The sequence below is a fragment of the Helianthus annuus genome, chromosome 3, assembly GCF_002127325.2.
Source record: "Helianthus annuus cultivar XRQ/B chromosome 3, HanXRQr2.0-SUNRISE, whole genome shotgun sequence".
Lineage (NCBI taxonomy): Eukaryota > Viridiplantae > Streptophyta > Magnoliopsida > Asterales > Asteraceae > Helianthus > Helianthus annuus.
The window spans coordinates 169,152,775-169,173,615 of NC_035435.2; the positions used below are offsets into that span (position 1 = coordinate 169,152,775).

At 34.2% G+C, this 20,841-nt stretch overlaps 3 protein-coding genes across 4 annotated transcripts; all 3 read left to right on the top strand.

The window, feature by feature from the left end:
* Positions 1-255: 255 nt before the first annotated feature.
* On the top strand, positions 256-5,657 carry LOC110930739 (calcineurin B-like protein 9). 2 transcript variants are annotated; one of them, XM_022174104.2, is made up of 9 exons: positions 256-383; positions 1,512-1,659; positions 1,775-1,857; positions 1,954-2,013; positions 3,114-3,222; positions 3,613-3,665; positions 3,776-3,856; positions 4,720-4,832; positions 5,282-5,657. In XM_022174104.2, the coding sequence occupies exons 2-9, from the start codon at positions 1,581-1,583 to the stop codon at positions 5,343-5,345; spliced, it is 642 nt and encodes a 213-aa protein (XP_022029796.1). In that variant the 5' UTR covers positions 256-383; positions 1,512-1,580; the 3' UTR covers positions 5,346-5,657. The 2 variants fall into 2 exon arrangements, with proteins under 2 accessions (XP_022029796.1, XP_022029797.1); XM_022174105.2 differs by having other exon boundaries at positions 304-387.
* A 1,888-nt stretch (positions 5,658-7,545) lies between these two features.
* On the top strand, positions 7,546-14,728 carry LOC110930738 (decapping nuclease DXO homolog, chloroplastic). Its single transcript, XM_022174099.2, has 13 exons — positions 7,546-8,154; positions 9,386-9,636; positions 9,760-9,825; positions 9,914-9,992; positions 10,098-10,177; positions 10,263-10,286; positions 10,410-10,534; positions 11,133-11,349; positions 11,534-11,587; positions 12,826-12,872; positions 13,263-13,347; positions 13,450-13,513; positions 14,285-14,728. Exons 1-13 carry the CDS (start codon positions 7,698-7,700, stop codon positions 14,386-14,388), a joined length of 1,653 nt encoding a protein of 550 aa, XP_022029791.1. The 5' UTR covers positions 7,546-7,697; the 3' UTR covers positions 14,389-14,728.
* Positions 14,729-17,885: 3,157 nt separating this feature from the next.
* Positions 17,886-20,488, top strand: LOC110930737 (coiled-coil domain-containing protein 97). The gene is made up of 2 exons (XM_022174098.2): positions 17,886-18,165; positions 19,620-20,488. The coding sequence occupies exons 1-2, from the start codon at positions 18,003-18,005 to the stop codon at positions 20,345-20,347; spliced, it is 891 nt and encodes a 296-aa protein (XP_022029790.1). The 5' UTR covers positions 17,886-18,002; the 3' UTR covers positions 20,348-20,488.
* The last annotated feature ends 353 nt before the right edge of the window (positions 20,489-20,841 follow it).

Below are 20,841 nucleotides of genomic sequence, written 5' to 3' on the forward strand. Positions count from 1 at the left end.
ACACTACCTACGTATATAAATAATAAATAAATTACTATTGACTCCACATATAATACTTTCATTATCATATTCATTTGACAAATTATCCAATCTCTAGAAACGATCTTAATTTGAACACAATAATACTAGTAGTAGTCTTGTTTATTCAAATTTCAAACCATTGACATACACGTCAAATATTATCAAACGTATATTCTATTCCAAGTAAACAAAACTTATCACTATTCACTCTAGCCCACGTCACGTGCTCCTCCCGTGACCCCTCATATAAATACACCCCGTGGCTCCTTTCACCCAAAATTTCTCAATTCTCATTGTGTGGTCTTCTTTCTACATAATAATTCTCCATCAAATCCTCTGTTTTACACCTGTTTAATCCTTCAGTAAGTATGCATTCTCTCGATTCCTCTTTCATATCATCGAATTTTGATTAAGTTTACAGCTGATTGTTGTGTTTACTTTCTGAATTGTTGTAATTGCTTGATTTTGAAGTGAATTCGCTCTTCTAGGGCAGATTTGAGAGTATGTTTGATAGCTAGTTGCAGGATTTGTGTTTGATTTTACTTGATTTCGATATGTTTGTTTGAATTGTGAAAATTTGTGTAAATTTGTGTGAATTGGTGCTTAGATGGTTTATGTTTGGGATTGTTTAGGGTTTTTTCAGATCTAGCGGTGGATGATAGTGAGTGAAGTTGTGAAACTTAGAATTTGATTTTGTTTAGTTTGTAATTTTGTGTAATGAGATTACAAAGTGTTGGTCATATGTAGGGTTTGTGTTTGGTAACATTGGGAAAGGAGTTTGCTTGTGTGTACTTAAATGAGAAATCGTTTATGTTACGGATTGAAACCATTGCGAACATGTTGTCGATAGCGTAGGGTATAGGTCAAAGGTCACTACAGGTATGTAGCCATAAATAGCGGGATTTAAGTATTAAATATAGCTATAAAGTAGCTGGATTTTAGGTTTTTGTTAAATATACATGTAAAATAGCGTATATATCGGGGTATTTTGATGTAATATACATATTTTTTAAAAAAAAATTGTTTTCTAGTGTATCGCTATTTATAAAATAGCGCCCGCTATTTATTATGTAGCATATAGGTACCTTGTCGCTATTCGCCATTAACAACTATGATTGTGAGCTATCGGACTTGTCCCACATCGGTTGTATGTGCAACAAACGTGGGATTAATAGACCACCAGACCATCTTTTGGGTTTGAGTTTTCCTGTTTGGGTGGTAACAATTTACTTCTAGAATCTCATGGATAAATTAGAAGTGTATGATATGTAATTTGAGACTAACAACAAGTTTAACATGCTAGTTTTTCAATTTTTATTTATTTATTTTTACATGATTTTATAAATCCATTTGAAGTGTCTATTGAACATCTTCATATGTGTTTCGATGTAGTATGCTTATTTGTTTCCATTATGTTAACTCCATGGTGAAACCGACACTTCTTTCGATTTTTATTTTTGTCGATTAACCGATTAGTTTGGGTTTTGCAGTTATGGCAGTTAAGTTTGAGACGGTTATGATGGTTCTAGTCGTGTAATGCTCTTTGTATCTTTCTTTAAATGGGCTGCTTTCAATCTACCGTAAGAAAGCCGGTTCCTGGGCACGAGAACCCGACTATTCTCGCTTCTCAAACAGCCTGTAAGATGAATATTTTTTATTAATCATGTCATGTCATTATTGTTTAACGAACTTGTCCATATACGATAGTGAGTTTTTCTAACGTTAGCTTCCGTAATCGTCTTTTGTATCTCAGTTAGTGTCAGTGAAGTTGAAGCTCTATTTGAGCTATTCAAGAGCATAAGTAGTTCTGTAATCGACGATGGATTAATTAATAAGGTAATCCATGTGTTCATTATGTTAAAATTCCTCGTGTTATGTTACTATGTGGTCCAATGTTAATATTGTTTCCTTTGATGTAATTACCTTTAACAGGAAGAATTCCAACTAGCTTTGTTCAAAAACCGTAAGAAAGAGAATCTATTTGCGAACAGGGTATGTTGCTCCCCCATTTTATATTCCGTCATGTAATCCGATAACTTTATAGTTTTCGTTAATAAATCTATATTGTCTATTATTCCATCTTTGGAGCATTTGCAATAATTAGGTGAGAACTTGTATTAGAGTAGAAGCTATTTGGTGAATATAACGATCAAGTATTGAACTTTATGCTTGTTAAGATTTTTACTTGCATGCGGAACACATTTCATCACTTCAAATTATTTTTCCTATACGGCGATATTTGAGTATTGGATATGTTTGGATACGGCTAGTCGGTTACATTTATTAATAGTTCATTTATTAACTTCATCCATCTAATTTTCATTGTATGAGTTTCGTCTTCATTTCTTTTTATAGTGACCCATGTAACCACATACAAATAATGAGATTGGTTAATAACTAAAACACCGTAATTTTCCAACTTAGTTCCTTTTTTATAACACAGTCGTATTTCACAAAAAACAAAAATACCTTACCTTTTCAAAATATTCTTTTTCTAGTGCATGATTATAACAAGAGTAAATTACGTTTTTAGCCCCTATGGTTATATCACTTTTACTATATTAGTCCAAGATAAGAATTTTTAACATATCTGCCCCCATGGTTTCTATAACTAACCATTTTGGTCCCTAAGTCTAGAGATCATGGGGGCCAAAAGGGTTAGTTATAGAGACCATGGGGGCTAAAATGGTTAGAGTTAGGGGTCAAAATGGTTAGTTATAGAGACTATGGGGGTAGATATGTTAAAAATTCTTATTTTGGGCTAATATAGTAAAAGTGATATAACCACAGGGGCCAAAAACGTAATTTATTCTTATAACAATTAAAATGCTTTATTTTTCCGTCTGTACTTATTTTGGTATATAATCATTTATGAAAACAAGTTCGAGAAACCAATGTTATGCTTTCCTGTAAAGGAGCACCTAAATTTAGGTGCTAAAAGCATCTAAAGGTTTAAAACGAACAAATGCACCCTATTAGATTCCATATTTTTGTTATATTTGTAGAGATACTTTCTTTTAAAAATTTACAGGACCAACATCCTTTTAATGTTTGTTAAACATTATCTAAATTTTTAAAAGTTCCATGTGCAGATATTTGATCTTTTCGATGTGAAGCATAAGGGGGTTATTGATTTCGGCGACTTTGTTAGAGCACTTAATGTTTTCCATCCTAATGCCCCTCAAGAAGACAAAATTAGTTGTAAGTTTAACATGGTAGCTATGCAGTTAATGCGGTAAAATATCGGATATCGGTCAAGGACCGATATTTGAGATATAGGTTATCTCGGTGAGATATCGGTGGGATATCGGTAATTTTAATATAATGCAAAATTTTCATATATAGCAATTTAACAATAATAATTCAGTGATATATCGGTTATATCGGTCAAATATCAGTCAATATCGCCGATAATATCAGTACCGATATTCTGACCGATATTTGACACCGATATTTTACTAGGGGACCGATATAACCGATATCTCACCGATATTCACTGCATAGCATGGTAGTTAAAAGTAAAACTGAAATTACAACCGTGCCCATGAATGATCGTATATTATTTAATAATACTCATATATTGTGTTTCAGTTTGTTTCAAGCTTTACGATATGGATGGAACAGGATTCATAGAGCGTCATGAGGTATGTTTCTACTAGTTTCCAATTAAAATATTAACTAAAAATCCTAGCAACTACCATGTATAAAGGCAATATAATAATAATATTGTGTATTATTTTTTGTTATCCATCAGGTTAAGCAAATGTTAATCGCACTTTTATGCGAGTCTGAGCTGAAGCTGGCTGATGAAACCATTGAGATAATACTTGATAAGGTAATCTTACTTTTGCCTTTTGTGACATTCACACTACATTTTAAATAGAATCTTTTTTTGCCAATTATTGAATTTCATTTTTTGTAAAACAAGATTGACCATTTTAAGAGAGTGACCGTTATCGCTTGTTAAGGACGGATATTTTGGGAAATGTTATTTTTTTCGCAAGAAAGCAAACCTATAATAAGGTTATCAACACATTACTATATATACATTATTATTGTTATTATTATTATTATTATTATTATTATTATTATTATTATATAATATATATATCTATATAGAAAAAGTATATCGTACATTACGGCTTAACGTACTTCACGTACAACAACGTGCGTGATTTGTTCTATAACGTGCGTGATTAATGTTTTCAATATACGTGATTATTGTGTTTCAACATGCGTGATTTTGGATTTTTGAATTATAACGTGCGTGATTTTAAAATGAACGTGCGTAATTACCTGTCGTATGTGATGTACGTTAAGCCGTAATGTACATTAACCTTCCTCTATATATATAAATATCATCTTATAGCTTTTAAGATACGATGTTATATACAATATCGAATATGTCGTTGCGACGTGCGTATTTTAATCTACGGCTCGATAGAATTTTTTATAACGACTCTATTTATTGGGTTTTGTCTTTTGGTTTTTATAACGAGTGTCTACATTGCACCAATACCATAATGATTCGAGTCGATAACGACCGTACTCCCGCCGCAACGCGCTGGGGGATTACACTGCTCAAGTACAATTGCCGATTTTCCGGACGCATAAAAATTTAAATATTGTACATTACAAGAGTAGAAAACTAACTGTTTAATACAAGCATGATTCGTAATTCCATTTTTGTTTAAACAGACGTTTTCAGAAGCGGATGTAGACAAGGATGGCAAGATAGACAAATCAGAGTGGCATAATTTTGTCACCCAAAACCCTTCATTGCTCAAGATAATGACTCTTCCGTATCTAAGGTATATTATATTGAAGAGTAAATTACGTTTTTGGCCCCTTTGGTTATATCACTTTTACTATATTAGCCCAAAATAAGAATTTTTAACATATTTGCCCCCATGGTCTCTATAACTAACCATTTTGGCCCCTAAGTCTAACCATTTTGGCCCCATGGTTTCTATAACTAACCATTTTGGCCCTCATGATCTCTAGACTTAGGGGCCAAAATGGTTAGTTATAGAGACCATGGGGGCAGATATGTTAAAAAATCTTATTTTGGGCTAATATAGTAAAAGTGATATAACCACAGGGGTCAAAAACGTAATTTACTCTATATTGAATAATATTATAGTTGTATGTGTTTACGCAGTTCTTACAATTCTCTACTTAAAGTTTGGTTTTGTATTAAATGACATATATATATATATTATCGAAGAATGTCTTACGAAACGGATGATTTGAAATGCAGGGATATCACAACAACTTTCCCAAGCTTTGTGTTCAATTCCGAAGTTGAAGAGATTGCTACATGATGAGAATGGATTGCGCGCAATAGTGTTTTATTGATTGGTCTTGTTTTCTTTTTAATCGGTTCATGTGTTGAAGATCGGCTAGAATTGTTTGTACCTTCTTATGTTGCCCAGTTTTGGTTTGGCTTTCATGAGGAGCAACAACATTAGGGTTTATGATGCTCAAAATGTTTTTTTTTTTTCTTCTTCTTCTTAATTTCTTATTTTTATCAAATCGTGATCGATGTTTCATTATATGTTGTTTTGATATGATTTCGATCTATTTAGATATGTCATGATTGATAGAAGAAATGATATTGTGTAAATTAAGTTGGATCAAATATGTCATGATAAGGTTGTGAATATCGTAAATATAATCATGAAACATGTGGATATGTTTTGGTATTAACGATACAAGCCGTTCACATATTTGTTTAAACTCTTATGTCATGATAGAGGCCTAGTCAATGTAAAACGAAGAAGTAAGAATTGTGATTTGTTAAACTCACGATTAAACTCATCGATGAACAGAAAAGCGTACTTAGGCAATGAAAACTCATTATAACAGTGCATCTAGAAATTTGGATGCACCGTTGTAATAAGTAGTACACTTTTGTAATGCATTACACACATAAATGTAATGAGCTAAACATAATATTTTAATATGGTTATAATGTATCATGTTAACTAAAAATACTTTAAAAAATAACGCTTTTACAATATAATACAACAAGTTTAATGTCAAATAAAAGTGAATATCATTTTGATTTATATAAAAAGTCAAACATTCAACTATATTGTATCTCTTGTCTTTTCAGACTCATTTAACTTCTCCGGTATTACTATTAGTTAGTAGAAAACCATAGTATTAGTTAGTAGAAAACCATAAGAACTATATAAACACATCTATGAAATACAAGCCATATAAACAAGATAGAAAATTATACGGTTATATAAGCATTCTATATGTTATAGGTAAAGCAATATGTACATGAATTTATGCAATTCTCATATCGGTTAGAATTGTTTGTTTATGCTTCTGAGGCTTATATGAGGAGCGACAAAATTAGGGTTTATGATGCTAAAAATGGTAACTTTTTTCTTATTCTCTTAATATTATCAAATCATGATTGTTGTTTCAGAATATGTTGATTTGATATGATTTCGATCTATTTAGATATGTCATGATTAAGAGAAGAAAATATATCATGTAAGGCCACGTGTAGTCATAAAGCCCTTTAGGGGCGTTATGCGACAAGTGACGAAAAAATAAGAGGGGGGTTTTATATCACAAGAGGGTGTAGTGGTAAATGGGTTATATAACCACTTCAATTATACGTACATATGTATGTATATATATATGTGTGTGTGTGAGTGGAGAAGGAAGATGCATGGCGTAATATTTTTTCACGGGGGTTGAATTTTTCTCACCCATAGCGCCGGCCATAGTGGTGTGGCCGAGCGCTATAGGGCGCCATGGCCAAATCTGCGTGATGTACCGCCCCACTACGCGCGGGGGGGGGGGGGGACTAAATAAATGTATACGTTTTTTTTTTTCATTTTACATTAAACTTATTATATTAAAACAAACATCATCTTTAATGTATGGTTAATTACAACATTTTAACCATATTAAAATAGTGTGCTTAGCTCATTACATTTTCATATTTTATGTCCAAAACCTGTCAGACGCTTTTTAATTTTATTTTTATAAAATTTGCCATTTACATGTATGGGTCTCTTAATACATAACCAATTATAAGTACATAACCAAATAAGCAAATTATACATAGTGTTCGCATGATATAGTGGAACACAAAAACAATTATGTTGTTATATAGTTAGATAACTGATAGCTTATTTAATGTATATTAGTTAAAACACTACATACAATCATCGTTTCTTCGTTCTATATTGACCAGACCTTTATAATGAATGAGAGTTTAAACAAATATATGAACGGCTTGTATCCATCTTCACTAGGCAATAATGTCTATACACCAATTCAGAAGGAATCACCCAAACCCCTAACCTAATGATCATTAGCCTTATCACACCCTTAAAATGTCACTAGACTATAATACTGTTTGCTATTCAACTTCACATGTTTAGGGCCTAAATAGTGGTATCATTAGACAACTCTTAACAATAACACAAGCCCAATAAGCAGTCACGTGATCTCCACGTGACACCACACTTGACAAAACCATCATAATAAAACTTTCAACTTTCAATCCACCATTACTCACAAAACACCCCCAAAACTTTTCACCAATTTCACACAAAATCAAACCCCAATTTAACACCCACAAACCCCTACCCCAACGATCCATCAACCCACACAAAACCCTAAAACAAATCCCCAAATTTCCCAAAATGGATTACTCAGAACAAGATGTTGACTTGTTCGGCGATTTAGAATTCGAAAACGAAGAAACCCACACAAAACAAGACAGCCCACAATCCAACAACTCGTCATCATCCACGTCAGCATCGTCGTCATCATCTTCTTCAGGTGGGTCATCTTCTAATCGGAGCAGCAGCGGCGGTGGTAGCGGCAGTGGCAGTGAGAGCAGCGGTGGCTCCGTCAGCGGCGGCGGCGGTGGTGGTGCTGCTGCTGCTGGTGGCGGTGAAGAAGAGGAGGAGGATGATGAGGATAATGGTGAAGTTAGATCAAGTTTTTATAATAATAGTAATAATATTAATAATAATCAAGTGGCTGGTGGTGGTTATGATGATGATTATAATGTTGTTGATGATGATAAAGATTTGTTTGGGTCTGATAATGAGGAGTATGTTAAGACAGAAATTTCTAGCCCTTTTCCTGTTCCTGGTAAGTTGTTTTTTTTTTTTTTTTTTTTTTTTTTTTTTTTTTTTTGCATGTTTTTTGGTTAAAGATTGAATCTTTTTGTATGATTTTTGGTTAAAGATTGAATCTTTTTGCAGTATTTAAAGTGGAAAATAGTGTTTTGGTAAGTTCTTGAAATGTATAAAGTTGATGTTTTTATTGCTAGTTTTGAATCTTTGATGATATTACTTAGCATGAATTGTACGCAATTAAATAAGGCTCCCACTATTCTCACACCCCTAAAATCTTATTTTCACACCCCTACGTTTATACGGATAGAGTTATACGGGCCGTATGACTGATTGTTGCACAAAAAAAGATTTTTTTTTGTCTCCATGTATACGGGGGCGGTATAATGTTATACGGCCCGTATAGAATGTTATCCGACCTAATATTTTCTCCATCTATACGAGCTGTATAACATTATATACGGCCTTGGTTTTAAAATGCGCGCATAATGCTTGATGCGCTAATGAGAGCGCATCGCAACAGCTGATGCGATGCGTTTACGTGATGCGAGAATATTGCGCGCATTTCGCATGATGCGCTCATCGCATAATGCGCTCTGATGCACGCAACATTGTTTCTTGCGCTTTTTTCCAAATTTTATGAAACGTGTTCGGTTTTTTCCATAATTAACATCTTAGTATGCTTGATTTGAACCAAAAAACACAACTCTTACCTTCTAATTACGTCAGTTGTTTTACTTTAAGTATGTTTTTATAAGTTTTTATGTATAAATAATTTTTAACTATTTTTTTTATAAAGAACGCATCACATGCGTGATGCGCTCGCATCACGCATCGCGCATCAGATTTTTGGACTAAACGCATCGGAGTGCATCACGCAATTTAAAACCAAGTATACGGCCCAATATTTGTCATGTCAGATTATTCTACACAGGCCGTATAACGTTATACGGCCACGGTGTGAAATTAAGATTTTGGGGTGTGGCTTTATTAGGACCCAATAAATAAAAAGCATTGATATTTTTTTTTTTTTTTTTAATTTTTTTTTTTTTTTTTGCTATATGAATTTTGAACTGAATTGTAGTTGGCTAGTTGCAATGATTGTCTGATTTATCAGATTATTATAGTTTGTGTTTTGATCTAAATCTGTTTCGGGTTTATCTTGTATGGCTACATTTGTATTTCTAATTTTCTATATTTTGTTTTGCTTTATGTTAATTTTCTTGTTGAACTATTTGGTTGTACAGTTTTGCCTCAACCGCCGCCACGCAATACGAACAATAACCCGAGCAGGGGAGGATTTGGCGGGCGTGGGCGTTGGCAAAACGACAGGGGAGGAGCTGGGATTCTTCCTAGGCCTGGTCCAATGCCGCAGAGGCAGAATTACGGTTACGGGTCTAAGTTTTACGCTCCGCGCAATGACGAACGTTTTGTTTCCGAACTCAAGTTTTCAAAGAGTGAAGAAACGTTGTCAAGGAAAGTTATCGCATTTCAAGAGGTAATATATGGACATGAGATTTTTGTGTTTTTTAAGTGACATTTTTGCAATTTATTTTTTCACTTCAAATATTTTATATTTTTATTAACACGTTTGATTTTTTTTTTGGACGCTGTCAATTAGCCATCCGAACTTGGTTGCTATAGCCGTGTGGAAGGTGGAGAAGTATACTTTGATGATAGTAGTTTGGTGAGCATTTTTTTTTTTTTTACATTTCATTAATTTATATAATTTTAGTTTAATCTATTCAAGCACTTTACACGTTCGACATTATCAGCGGCTTTTCAAGCGACTTATTACAGAAGATATAGGGGCTGATTTGAACCAAGGTTTTGATACCTTCATTGAGAAGAAAGGTACATTCATTTTGTCGTGATCAAGGCTTGCATACGAACAAAAATAAATATTTAAATAAATAGCCAAAATAATCTATTTGATATCAAAATTTCCTTTTGCGCCAGATTTGGGTTCGCAGGGCTTTGGTGATCTTCTCGCTTGCATACGTAACAAAAATATTCCGTTACAAAACATGCATTTTGTGGTGAGTTGTTTTTTTTTTTTTCGTTTTTTTATCCGCTTCGGTTTCTGGTCAAAATGTAATTACTTGTTTTTTTCTTTGATTACAGACGTACAGAAACAATCTTAATAAGGTAAGTTCTTGCCTTAACATACTGTATAGAACTGTAGATTTGTTTACTTTTGGACTTCATGTTTTGTTCTAATGTAAAGATAATTAAAATGGTTTATATTTAAATTAATATGTTCGTTGGCAGATAATGGCTACTGCTTATTTAAGGCATGAACCTTGGGAAATGGGGGTGCATAAAAGAAAAGGCGTTGTGTATCTTGATGTGCATAAATTGCCCGAAAGGCCAAGAAGCGAGCGGGATCGTCGAATGTACTATTCAAAATCTTTTTTTTTTGGCTTTTTATTATTTTGATCATCTTTTTACGTTCATATTTTTCTGCTTAATTACCCATTAACATTAACATTAAGGTAGACTGGCATGACATTTTCTTTAGTGTTTAGATTTTATTGACATATGACGTTTTCTTTAGTTTCTAGCATAGTTGTTAAATAGCGCTCATTCAGCGCTATCTGATTTTGGTGCCCCCATAGCGAGTAAATAGCGGGATTTCAGGTTTTTTTTTGTTTTCATATGAATATCGATAAATTATACGTATAAAATAGTTGCATTTTAGGTTTTTTTTTTTTTTTTTTTTTTTTTTTTGTTAAATATACGTATGGAATCACCGTATTTGGATATAATATACATATAAAATATTTCTAAAATTTTCTTCTAGTGTATCGCTAAACATAAAATAGCGCCCGCTATTTCCTCGCTATCGCTACGTAGCGTATAGGTTGCTTGTCGCTGTCGTCCGCTATTCGCTATTAACAACTATGGTTTTTTAGACTTTATTGACTTGAGACATTCTCTTTTTAGTATTTAGAGTTTAATTGTATATGGACGTTAATTTGGCATTGTATTTAGGTCTTATTGGGGATATTGTTTCGAGACACTTGCTACCGAAGATCCAAGAAGAGACGACGGAGAAGGGATACATCATGTTGACGCTAACGTTGAATATTGTGCTGTAATTAAAACTAAATTAGGTGCACATCGGATTTTAATGGGTGCTGAAATGGACTGCTGCGATTCTACTGACGATGGAAGGAGATTTTATGTGGAATTAAAAACAAGTCGTGAGGTACGTCACCTTTTTTCATTTTAAGTAATTCCCAAAAATAGTAAATGAGGAAAAGATACGTTTTTTAAAATATTCGAACTTAAGATAACATAAATATTATATTTATATTGCGGATTTGGAGTTCAATATAGTTATAAAGATTTTCTTTGTGAATATTGTTGACTTTTAAAATCCCGATTTGCAGTTGGATTATCACACCGAGGAAAGATTCGAGAGGGAGAAATTGCTCAAGTTTTGGGTATTTCGTACTTCTATCTCTACTACGCAATCATTTGTAGTTCATTAACATATATGTTTCACACAACCATTTGTAGCTAATTAATATAGGGGGTTAATATTCCCACACCCCTCCCCTCTATCTCTCTCTATATATACATAGATATATATAGAGAGAGAGTGAAAAAGGGTGTGAAAATAATATATAGGGTTGTGTGAATAAGATGACCCTTAATATAAATGCATGATTTAAGAGTTATGACTCCCTAAGTGCACATGGATAAGAGTTGGATAAACTTATGCATGTGTGTGCACTGTAAACTTAGGGGAATTCTAGAGAAATTGTTAGTAAATCAACTACTTCATTGCAAGGATGGTAGTTTTGTGCGAGGTTCATTGGGGAACACTAAAAAAGTGGGGAACAGTGGGGAACCGACTCAATCGAACTCCGATTGGACTCATTCCAGCGGCGTTGGAACCGGCTCGTCGAACCCTAACTAGGATCTCTTAACCCTAAACCCTAAATCATAACCCCTAAACCCTAAATATATTAGGGTTTGGCTTTTAAGGTTTAGCTTTAGGGTCTACCTTAGGTTTAGCTTTAGGGTCTACCTTAGGTTTAGCTTTAGGGTTTAGTTTTAGGGTTTAGGGTTTAGCTTTAGGTTTAGCCTTTAAGGTTTAGCTTTTAGGGTTTATAGTTAAGATTTTAAGGTTTAGCTTAGGTTTTAGCCTTATTTTTTTAGCTTTAGGGTTTAGAGTTTATGAGTTAGGGTTTAGGGTTAAGAGATCTTAGTTAGGGTTCGACGAGCATGTTCCAACGCCGCTGGAACGAGTCCAATCGGAGTTCGTTTGAGTCGGTTCCCCGTTGTTCCCCACTTTTTTAGTGTTCCCCAATGAACCTTCCCCTGGTAGTTTTAACGCTAATTAACTACTCTTGGGTGGTAGAATATGTAATTGTAAAGAATGTTCACATATCTCGTAAATGAGAATCGGTATGGGTATCAAACTTTGATGCAATGATGTTCACTTCCTTCGGTGACAATCGTGAACTATTTTATTAAACTTTTTAAAGCTAAAAACTACTTGCACATGATCATTATAAAAGTCGATTATATTGATGTTAGCTTTTTAAAGTTATTATTATTGAAGGGTATTTAAAACATTTGGTTAATGGTTCGAAAAAAATCGAACTGTTGATATTTTTGCTTCTATCATGGTTTACTACTACTCGCACAACTAAATCTATATATTGCATTACAGATTCAGTCGTTTCTTGCGGGCGTTCCTTTTATCGTCATTGGATATAGGTACATTATGCTGATATAAAAATATAGACTAAATTACGTTTTTGGCCCCTGCGGTTATATCACTTTTACTATATTAGCCCAAAATAAGAATTTTTAACATATCTGCCCCCAAGTTCTCTATAACTAACCGTTTTGGCCCCTAAGTCTAACCACATTTTAGCCCCCATGGTCTCTATAACTACCATTTTGGCCCCCATGATCTCTAGACTTAGGGGCCAAAATGGTTAGTTATAGAGACCATGGGGGCAGGCAGATATGTTAAAAATTCTTATTTTGGGCTAATATAGTAAAAGTGATATAACCACAGGGGCCAAAACGTAATTTACTAAAAAATATATTTAGCTTAAGTTTTCATTCAAGACTGTCGCTAAAAGTTTTATCGTCTTGTAGGGACGATGCTGGCCGGCTTGTGCGTACAGAGAGGTTAAGAACCAAAGATATAACCCACAGGGTAAAAATGAAAAATTACTGGCAGGTAAGCGATTTATTAATAAATAGTTTAGTACGATTTAAAAAAAAATCCAAAAAATTTAAGGGTGGGCCCCAATCATGTCGTGACATCAATATTGATCAACAGGGAGGAGTCTGCTTAGCGTTTGCTGATGAGGTTTTATGTTGGCTTTACGGCACCGTTAAAGAGAGTAAGATTTCTTTATTTCGTTACTAGTATTAAGACCCTGCGTTGCAGCGGTTGTTGTAAAACTGTGTCAAGTAGTACCAATGTTATACCACTGTCAGCGATCACCAACACCGGAAAAGCTCGTAAGAACAAATTAAATAAAAACGAAAAAATAACACCCAGCGAAAAGCAGACGTAAAATCTTTGAATCACGAACGCTCGTTGCAGAGAAATTAAACCGAAACGTAAAACATAGAAAAAAAATAACTAAGTTAATCCAGGACCTGCGTGTTGGTCGAACTTGTTAAACGGAGAAAAATAGATGTGCTGCGACGGGCCAGACAAACGGGAAAAAATATACGAAAAAAATGTTGAACCCCACACGCACGTTGCGGTGCATTAACTCACAAAATTTATAATGAAACGAAAAACTTGGGAAAGATGATAAAGTATGGTGGACCAAAATTAATAATAAAAAAGAGTTGGAATTAAATTGCAAAAGATGAAAAGCTTTGGGTTAAAAGTAAAAAAACAAAGGGTCTAAATTACAAAATTGAAGTTATTTATTAATCTTAGATAAAGATAAGGATAAAAATAAATGGTATCTATATATTAGTTATTAATATTAAAAGAATGTAATTAAATAATTATAAATAAATTTTATTAGGTTGAAGGAGAGAATGCCATGTGGCATTATTTGGAGTCTTTTATTATAAGTTAGATATTAGATATTTATTCGTAATTTGGTATGTTTTATCGTCAACTCTTTCCAACCTATCGTTTGGCATTGCAGATGAAGACTATATATTACAATTCGCTGCACCGTTTACTCGTTTGGAGCTTTTACAGGCGCAATCTTGTCCACAAGAAATAACCGATCATGTTCAGCAGTTGTGAATTTTGCCGTTATGCAAGTTACCGTGGTCTTTGATTGGATTTTACATTGAAGAAAATGTTTACTTAAATTAAGGCTTTTGTTCGAACCGTATGCAACTCTTTTGTTGTATATCATCATTAAGGGAAAAATAACTATATATCGAAGAATGCCCTGAAGCCAAAAATGGCTTTTTTCAGTTATGGGCGTGTCGATTTTTAGCAGGATGGATAGAGATACATATAGGATAACGGCTTATTGATATTTCGAATATCTGATGACATTTTTAATGTACTTGTAACGGCGAATCTAACTTTTGTTCCTGCTGTTTCTGCTAGTATTTGCATTGTTTGTGTTTTGGTTTATTTAGTTTTTATTTATAGTGTATGTGCACTTCAGTTATGCATGTAGACGTGTTTCACACCGGCGGACCGCTTATAATAAAGAATTGTGCGATTCTTACCGGCTGGAAAAAGGAAATCGCAAGATTTTGCGATGAGGCAAGCTGTATCGCTAGATTTTCGGCTAAGAAAAGGTCGAAAGTTGGGGGTGATAAAATCCAATAACCCCTTTTTAAATGGCAAAGACCACCCTCTAAACTATACCTATACGATACGATTCATCTATTGCTCACTTTGTGACACTTGAACTCATATCATTTTGACAAGGATAAACGACTGGTGCCACTAGACTAATAGGCAAAGAGTGTTTTGCAACTTATCTTGTGTCAAGAGCTTATATTTTAGATACAAGTATACAACTTATAGTGTGGCTCATATTTTATTTTTACAGTTTTTTTAAAAGCTATTGACTTGGTCTTGCTAAAAATATGTTATTTTAGGCATGAGTCGTGCCTTATATTCATCAAAGAAATAGGAGTTTAACTTGTAAGATTAAAATATTTTCATAAACTTTTGTTTTAGTTTCGGATTATTTATAAGGAGTAAATTACTATTTAAGTATTTGTATTTTGATGATTTTAACTACTTGAGTCAAATTTTCAAAATTTTAACTATATCGGCACTTTGTTTTCCTAATTGTACCTATTTGAGTCCAATTGACTAACACCACTAAAAAAATTTGTTAACTATAATGGTATTTCAGTCATTTACACATAGGTACAATTCTTGGATGCACAACTCTTATCCGGTTGTTTTTTAATCGTATGGGTATTTTAGTCATTTTACAAAATCTAATAGAGTTAGTTAATTTGACTCAAATATGTGCAATTAGAAAACCAGGTGCTCAGATAATAAAAAATTTGAGAATTAACTCAAGTTGTTAAAATCACCAAAATAAAAGGACTCAAATTTTACTCTTTTATTTAAAAAAAAAAAAAAACAAGTGTATTACTCAAGTTGTTAAAATCACCAAAATACAAGAACTCAATAGTATTTTACTCTTTTATTTAAAAAAAATAAGTGTATTAAATTCATCTATAAGCATTTTTCTTTGGATCATATTAGACAAACGTGAAAACCTTTAATAAAGTAAGGGTAAAGTTATAATATAAAGTCTCCTAAAATTGAGAAGGGTACAAAGATACTATGGATCACAAAATACAATACAATGTCGAGCAAACTATAACAAAATCCTGAAAAATATAGCATAATGTTGAGGAAAAAAGACACAATGAGTCGCAAAAAAAAGACATAATGCATAAGTATAGAAATGACACAATGCTAAATAAAAAGACACAGTGATCTAAACAAAAATTTTAAAACCTACAAGCTAAAAATTCAAAACCGAAAACCAAAAATCTCATATTCTAGAATTGATGAGACGATTCCGATGTCGTTTGAATGAGTTCAATCGAAGTCCGTTTGATACTCTTCCTATGACTTTCTAAGAAAATTATGTATTTAATCCTATCCCATAAAACAAGTAATTCTCAAACTTTTAGTTACCCAACTTTAATTTCATCCACATGGAATATTAATAAGAAAATGCGTTGTGTTTCTTAATTGACGTGATAAGGTTGTTATAAAAAGACTATAACAAGTAATAAGTCTACGCGTTATGAAACAATGCCCCAACCAACGTGGAGGATTTGATGCGTGAGGGTGGACGGTATAGTTGGGTTGAGTTAGGGTGTTTGAGTTTTCTCTACCTAATAATCACATGCCATGTCAACTCCCCCTTCACTCCCCATTTTCTAATCAAACACTAAGAATGGTTTAAACAACCACTCTTCTTCACTTTGATTGGTTGCCCATTCCCCCCTCTATCTCTCTCCTTCATCACTCTTCTTCACTTCGATGAATACTCACCGCCCACACCCCTTCTCTCCTACTCCACACTCACCGATCCACTACCCAGAATCATTCCCCGCCCGACAACTCCCCTCCTCGAAGCCATACCAACTACCCTGAGGGGCGTTGAACACCCCACATAGGGACGTGATTCACCATGAAAAGGGCATGGTCGTTTTGGGGATCACAACATGAGGAGGAGCCGATGGGGTACCCTTCTGAGGAGTCTGAATTACCCAATACTATAATTTTCAACATGTTTAGGCATAAAGGCGCTGTAACTTATGCTTTGGGGTTTTTTCAAAAAAATTTTGAACTTTTTACTTTTAATCCAAAACTATTTGTTTTTTTTACTTTTCACCTCATAACTTTTCTTCTTTTGCAATTTAACCTCACAACTTTTTTTACTATCAACTTTGGTCCTCTATACTTTTCGTTTTTCGCAAAATTTTTGTTTTACATTTCGTTCTAAATTTTGCGAGTTAACAAAGCGCAACGTGCGTGTGTGGTTAGACATTTTTACGTCGTCTATTTTTTCCCATTAGACAGGTTCATCGTAACACGCGGGTCCTAGATCGACTTAGTTATTCTTTTATATGTTTTACGTTTCGGTTTAGTTTCTTCGCATTAACACGCCGCAACTTCAGTGTTGGTGGTCGCTAACAATAATGTGGCATTGGTGTTCGCTACCGCCGTAACGCGGGGTGCTTAATACTACTTAATTTAGGAAACCCGATAGAGAAAAAGTCTTTTTGAATCAACCAATCATCCTTATACACACTTTTCTAACCTATACAACATAAATATTAATTTAATAGATGATGGGGGTAGGGATCCTCTACATTAATCCAGAAGTGTGAGAAGTGTATTATAACATGATATATAACACCATATAAACACCGTATAACACTATGTAACACTATATAACAATATATAACACTATACATCTATCATAGACATGCTATCAGACAAAATATAGTGTTACATTTGTTATATAGTGTTATATGGTGTTACATCGTGTTATATGGTGTTTATATGATGTTATATAGTGTTATATATAGTGTTATAATACATTTCTCACACTTTTAGATTAATATACAGGATCCTCTACCATAGATGATGATTAGTAAAAAATGTGAAACAATTACAATACATACGTTTTTTAACGTGACGGTAAAAAAATGTGAAACTATAACAAAACGTTTTAAGTTTTAACTCGATACACAAAATTATTAATCTACACACGCTTAGCTTGTGTCTTTTGACCAATTCTAGTTAACCATAAACCGACTTACACAAACACGAAACCGACTTCAATCCATGTAACTTTTCGATCAAACGGTTGAGTTTTTTAAATTACATACGGTGGAACCCTAACGAAGAACATGGATGCTACTAGCAGCGTATCAATGGAGTCAATCATGGAGAGATTATCGCATCTGGAAAACCTCTACTTCCCTAGGGCTCAACAACCGTCCGCTCTCCTTCCCTCGCAACGTAAATCTATCCTCCGTGATCTCTACTCTCGTAACGTCCCTGTTTTCTTAGGTATTTTCTAATTCGCTTTATCAAATTCCAGTTTTCTCTTTTAGTATCGCTTAATTGAGAGTTGATTCTTCGTGTTTAACTGTTTATGATTGATATAATAATACGTGCATGACGTTAGCGACTAGCAATTGCGATTTGTTCACTTGTTATAGCTCACTAGCTCATGCTTAAAGTCTATGATTGAATATAGATTGCCTCGAATTTGAAGCTTATTGTTTATTTTTTTAATAGAATTCTATTAGGTTTTGATGTTCAAAGGTAAAATACTGTAAGGTGTGTAAGTTGTGGTTAGATTATGTACTGTTTGAAGAGTATCAAGCCAATAATATCTTATTGTTTGGTTGAATAGATCATGCAGGCTGCAGCTTGATTTGTTTAGATAGAACATTCTACACGATTGATGAGATATTATTATTCAAGTGTTCTTTTGGAATCATATAGTGGTTTTGAAGTGACACAACCTATTAGGAAGGGCAAAAAGGATAGAAAGAAACATTAGAATATTATTATGATGCTTATCAAGGACATAGGGATGGATGAGATGTTAAACCTCTCTATCACACTACACATTAGTACATTACGTTCGAAAGTCATCTAGAATTAAATAAGATAGAAGAGAGGTGTTTGATTTTGACATTCTTCCAGATATGGTTGCCGGTTGAACCCAAACACAACAAATAATACTGATCACCCGTCTAGTGACTGCAGGAAGAATACATATTGTTTTTGTGTTGTGACATCGGGAGGGGAATTCTTAGAAGTATAACTTGTCACTAGAGGGGGCGCCTCGTCAATAACCGAAATCGACAGATCTTTTTTAGCAGGAGCCTCGTTTACATAGTATGTTTTGTTGAGTTTTTACTAGGATGACTTATATCCCTCTTCATTACAAACATTGATTGTATGATATGGGTCATAAGAAGATGGAAGAAGAAATAGATGCTGGCTTTGTCGTACTTCTGAGAATCTGAGATACATCTTCGTAACCATCCTTCTCACAAATTCATAGGATGAAGTATGTTATGACTCATGCAGAGGATATACTTTTGAAAGATACTGTAATATCTATAGTAGCTAGATGATCAGTACTACAACTATAGTAGATAAAAAAACTCATCCGCAAGTCCTTGATGAGCAAAAAAATCCCCATATGCTGCTGTTTCTTCATCTCCTTTCTGGTCTTTGTAAGAGGCTGTGTGTGTGTGTCTGTGTCCTTGATGAGCAAAACGGATCCTGATATGCTGTTGTTTCTTCATTTCTTTTCTGGTCTTTGTAAGAGGCTGTGTGTGTGTGTGACCGAAATTAGAGTAATATTTTCGTGACTGGTTTGATTTATCGAACTTGGTTGTCTTTTTATACTCGCAAGTTTGTTACTTACTCAAACCCATTAGTGAGATTAACAAACTCTTATATTTACAAGTATTCATATTCACATATGCTAATGATCTATGCAGAGCGCTATGGATCACTACTTACATTGGAGGAGCTTAAAGAATTCGATACACTAAGTGACGATTATGAAATCAACTGGCATCTAAATCATCTACGAAGCTTAATTAATCCAACATCCGAGGATTTGAAGTCAAGGTCCGCAAAGGTTAAGAACCGGAGGCGTGCATTCATGGATAGATTAATGTTCGATGGGAAATTCTTTTCTGAAGAGTCAATGAGGGATAGAGAACCCTACTTGCACCATGAGTTTGTCGGGAAATTTCAAGACCAAAGTGGAAGACAGATGTCTCGGCCCGGAGAACGATGGTCCGAGACATTGTTGAGAAGGGCCGAGGAAGCAGAGTTGGTCGAAAAGATTAGACGGGAACAGCAGAGATTGGGCGTTGATGAGCGGGAATGGGTTGGGAACGAACGACAAGAAGAAGAACAAGAAGAAGAGGAGGAGGAGGAAGAAGAGGAAGAGGAAGATGATGACGAAGACGGGAAACAGGTTAACAACGACAAGGGTAGTTTAGTAAATGAACGGTCGATGGGGGGTACTAGTTTATCAGCTGAAGAGATGCAAGATCGAATGGAGCAATTTACGCATGTGATGCAACAGAAGTTTCTTGCAGGTGAAGATGATGAACATTTTAATTACTCCAGTATTGATGATGATGTGACATTGGATGATCACTGGATGAGGGAAGCTACTTATGATGCTGAAGAGAAGTATTTTGCTGATGTTTGATATATCAAGGTTTTTAGTCTCGTATTTGTGCTGATCTGATGCTACTGTAATTACTTTCGTCTTAGCCAACGTTCGTTACAACTTTTTTTAGTGTGTAGTGAACTTATATTCCCCAAAAGTAGAAATATTCTTGTTATTGCTTCGACTCATATTCCCCAAAAAGTGGATCCCGCTCTAATAGCTCCGAATAAATTAAATACGTGCATTAAGATACGAAGGCTTCTTGTTCCACAACAACGAAAGCACTTTTTCACTCTTTCATATACTAGGGGATTTCACTTGGAAAAGAAAATGTTCCATACTAATGGATTCGGGTCCATAACCATGGGTTCCAATGCACGAGATCTTGTAGCACTTACCAATGAGGCCCTATCGATTAATATTACACAGAAGAAATCAATTATAGATAAGCATACCCGATTTGGGGTACCCTCGTGTCACGAATTCAGGTGTGTAAATTGAAAGAAGCTTTTATTTTCTTATATATTTAGATA

What these genes read in the sequence shown, in the direction of transcription:
- LOC110930739 (XM_022174104.2), top strand. Translation starts at nt 1,581, where the DNA reads ATGGGCTGCTTTCAATCTACCGTAAGAAAGCCGGTTCCTGGGCACGAG. An exon ending in ACGATGGATTAATTAATAAG is followed by an intron (nt 1,858 to 1,953) that starts GTAATCCATGTG and finishes TACCTTTAACAG; the next exon opens with GAAGAATTCCAACTAGCTTT. An exon ending in GATTCATAGAGCGTCATGAG is followed by an intron (nt 3,666 to 3,775) that starts GTATGTTTCTAC and finishes GTTATCCATCAG; the next exon opens with GTTAAGCAAATGTTAATCGC.
- LOC110930738 (XM_022174099.2), top strand. Translation starts at nt 7,698, where the DNA reads ATGGATTACTCAGAACAAGATGTTGACTTGTTCGGCGATTTAGAATTC. An exon ending in AAATGAAAAATTACTGGCAG is followed by an intron (nt 13,348 to 13,449) that starts GTAAGCGATTTA and finishes ATTGATCAACAG; the next exon opens with GGAGGAGTCTGCTTAGCGTT. An exon ending in TTACGGCACCGTTAAAGAGA is followed by an intron (nt 13,514 to 14,284) that starts GTAAGATTTCTT and finishes TTGGCATTGCAG; the next exon opens with ATGAAGACTATATATTACAA.
- LOC110930737 (XM_022174098.2), top strand. Translation starts at nt 18,003, where the DNA reads ATGGATGCTACTAGCAGCGTATCAATGGAGTCAATCATGGAGAGATTA. An exon ending in TAACGTCCCTGTTTTCTTAG is followed by an intron (nt 18,166 to 19,619) that starts GTATTTTCTAAT and finishes TGATCTATGCAG; the next exon opens with AGCGCTATGGATCACTACTT.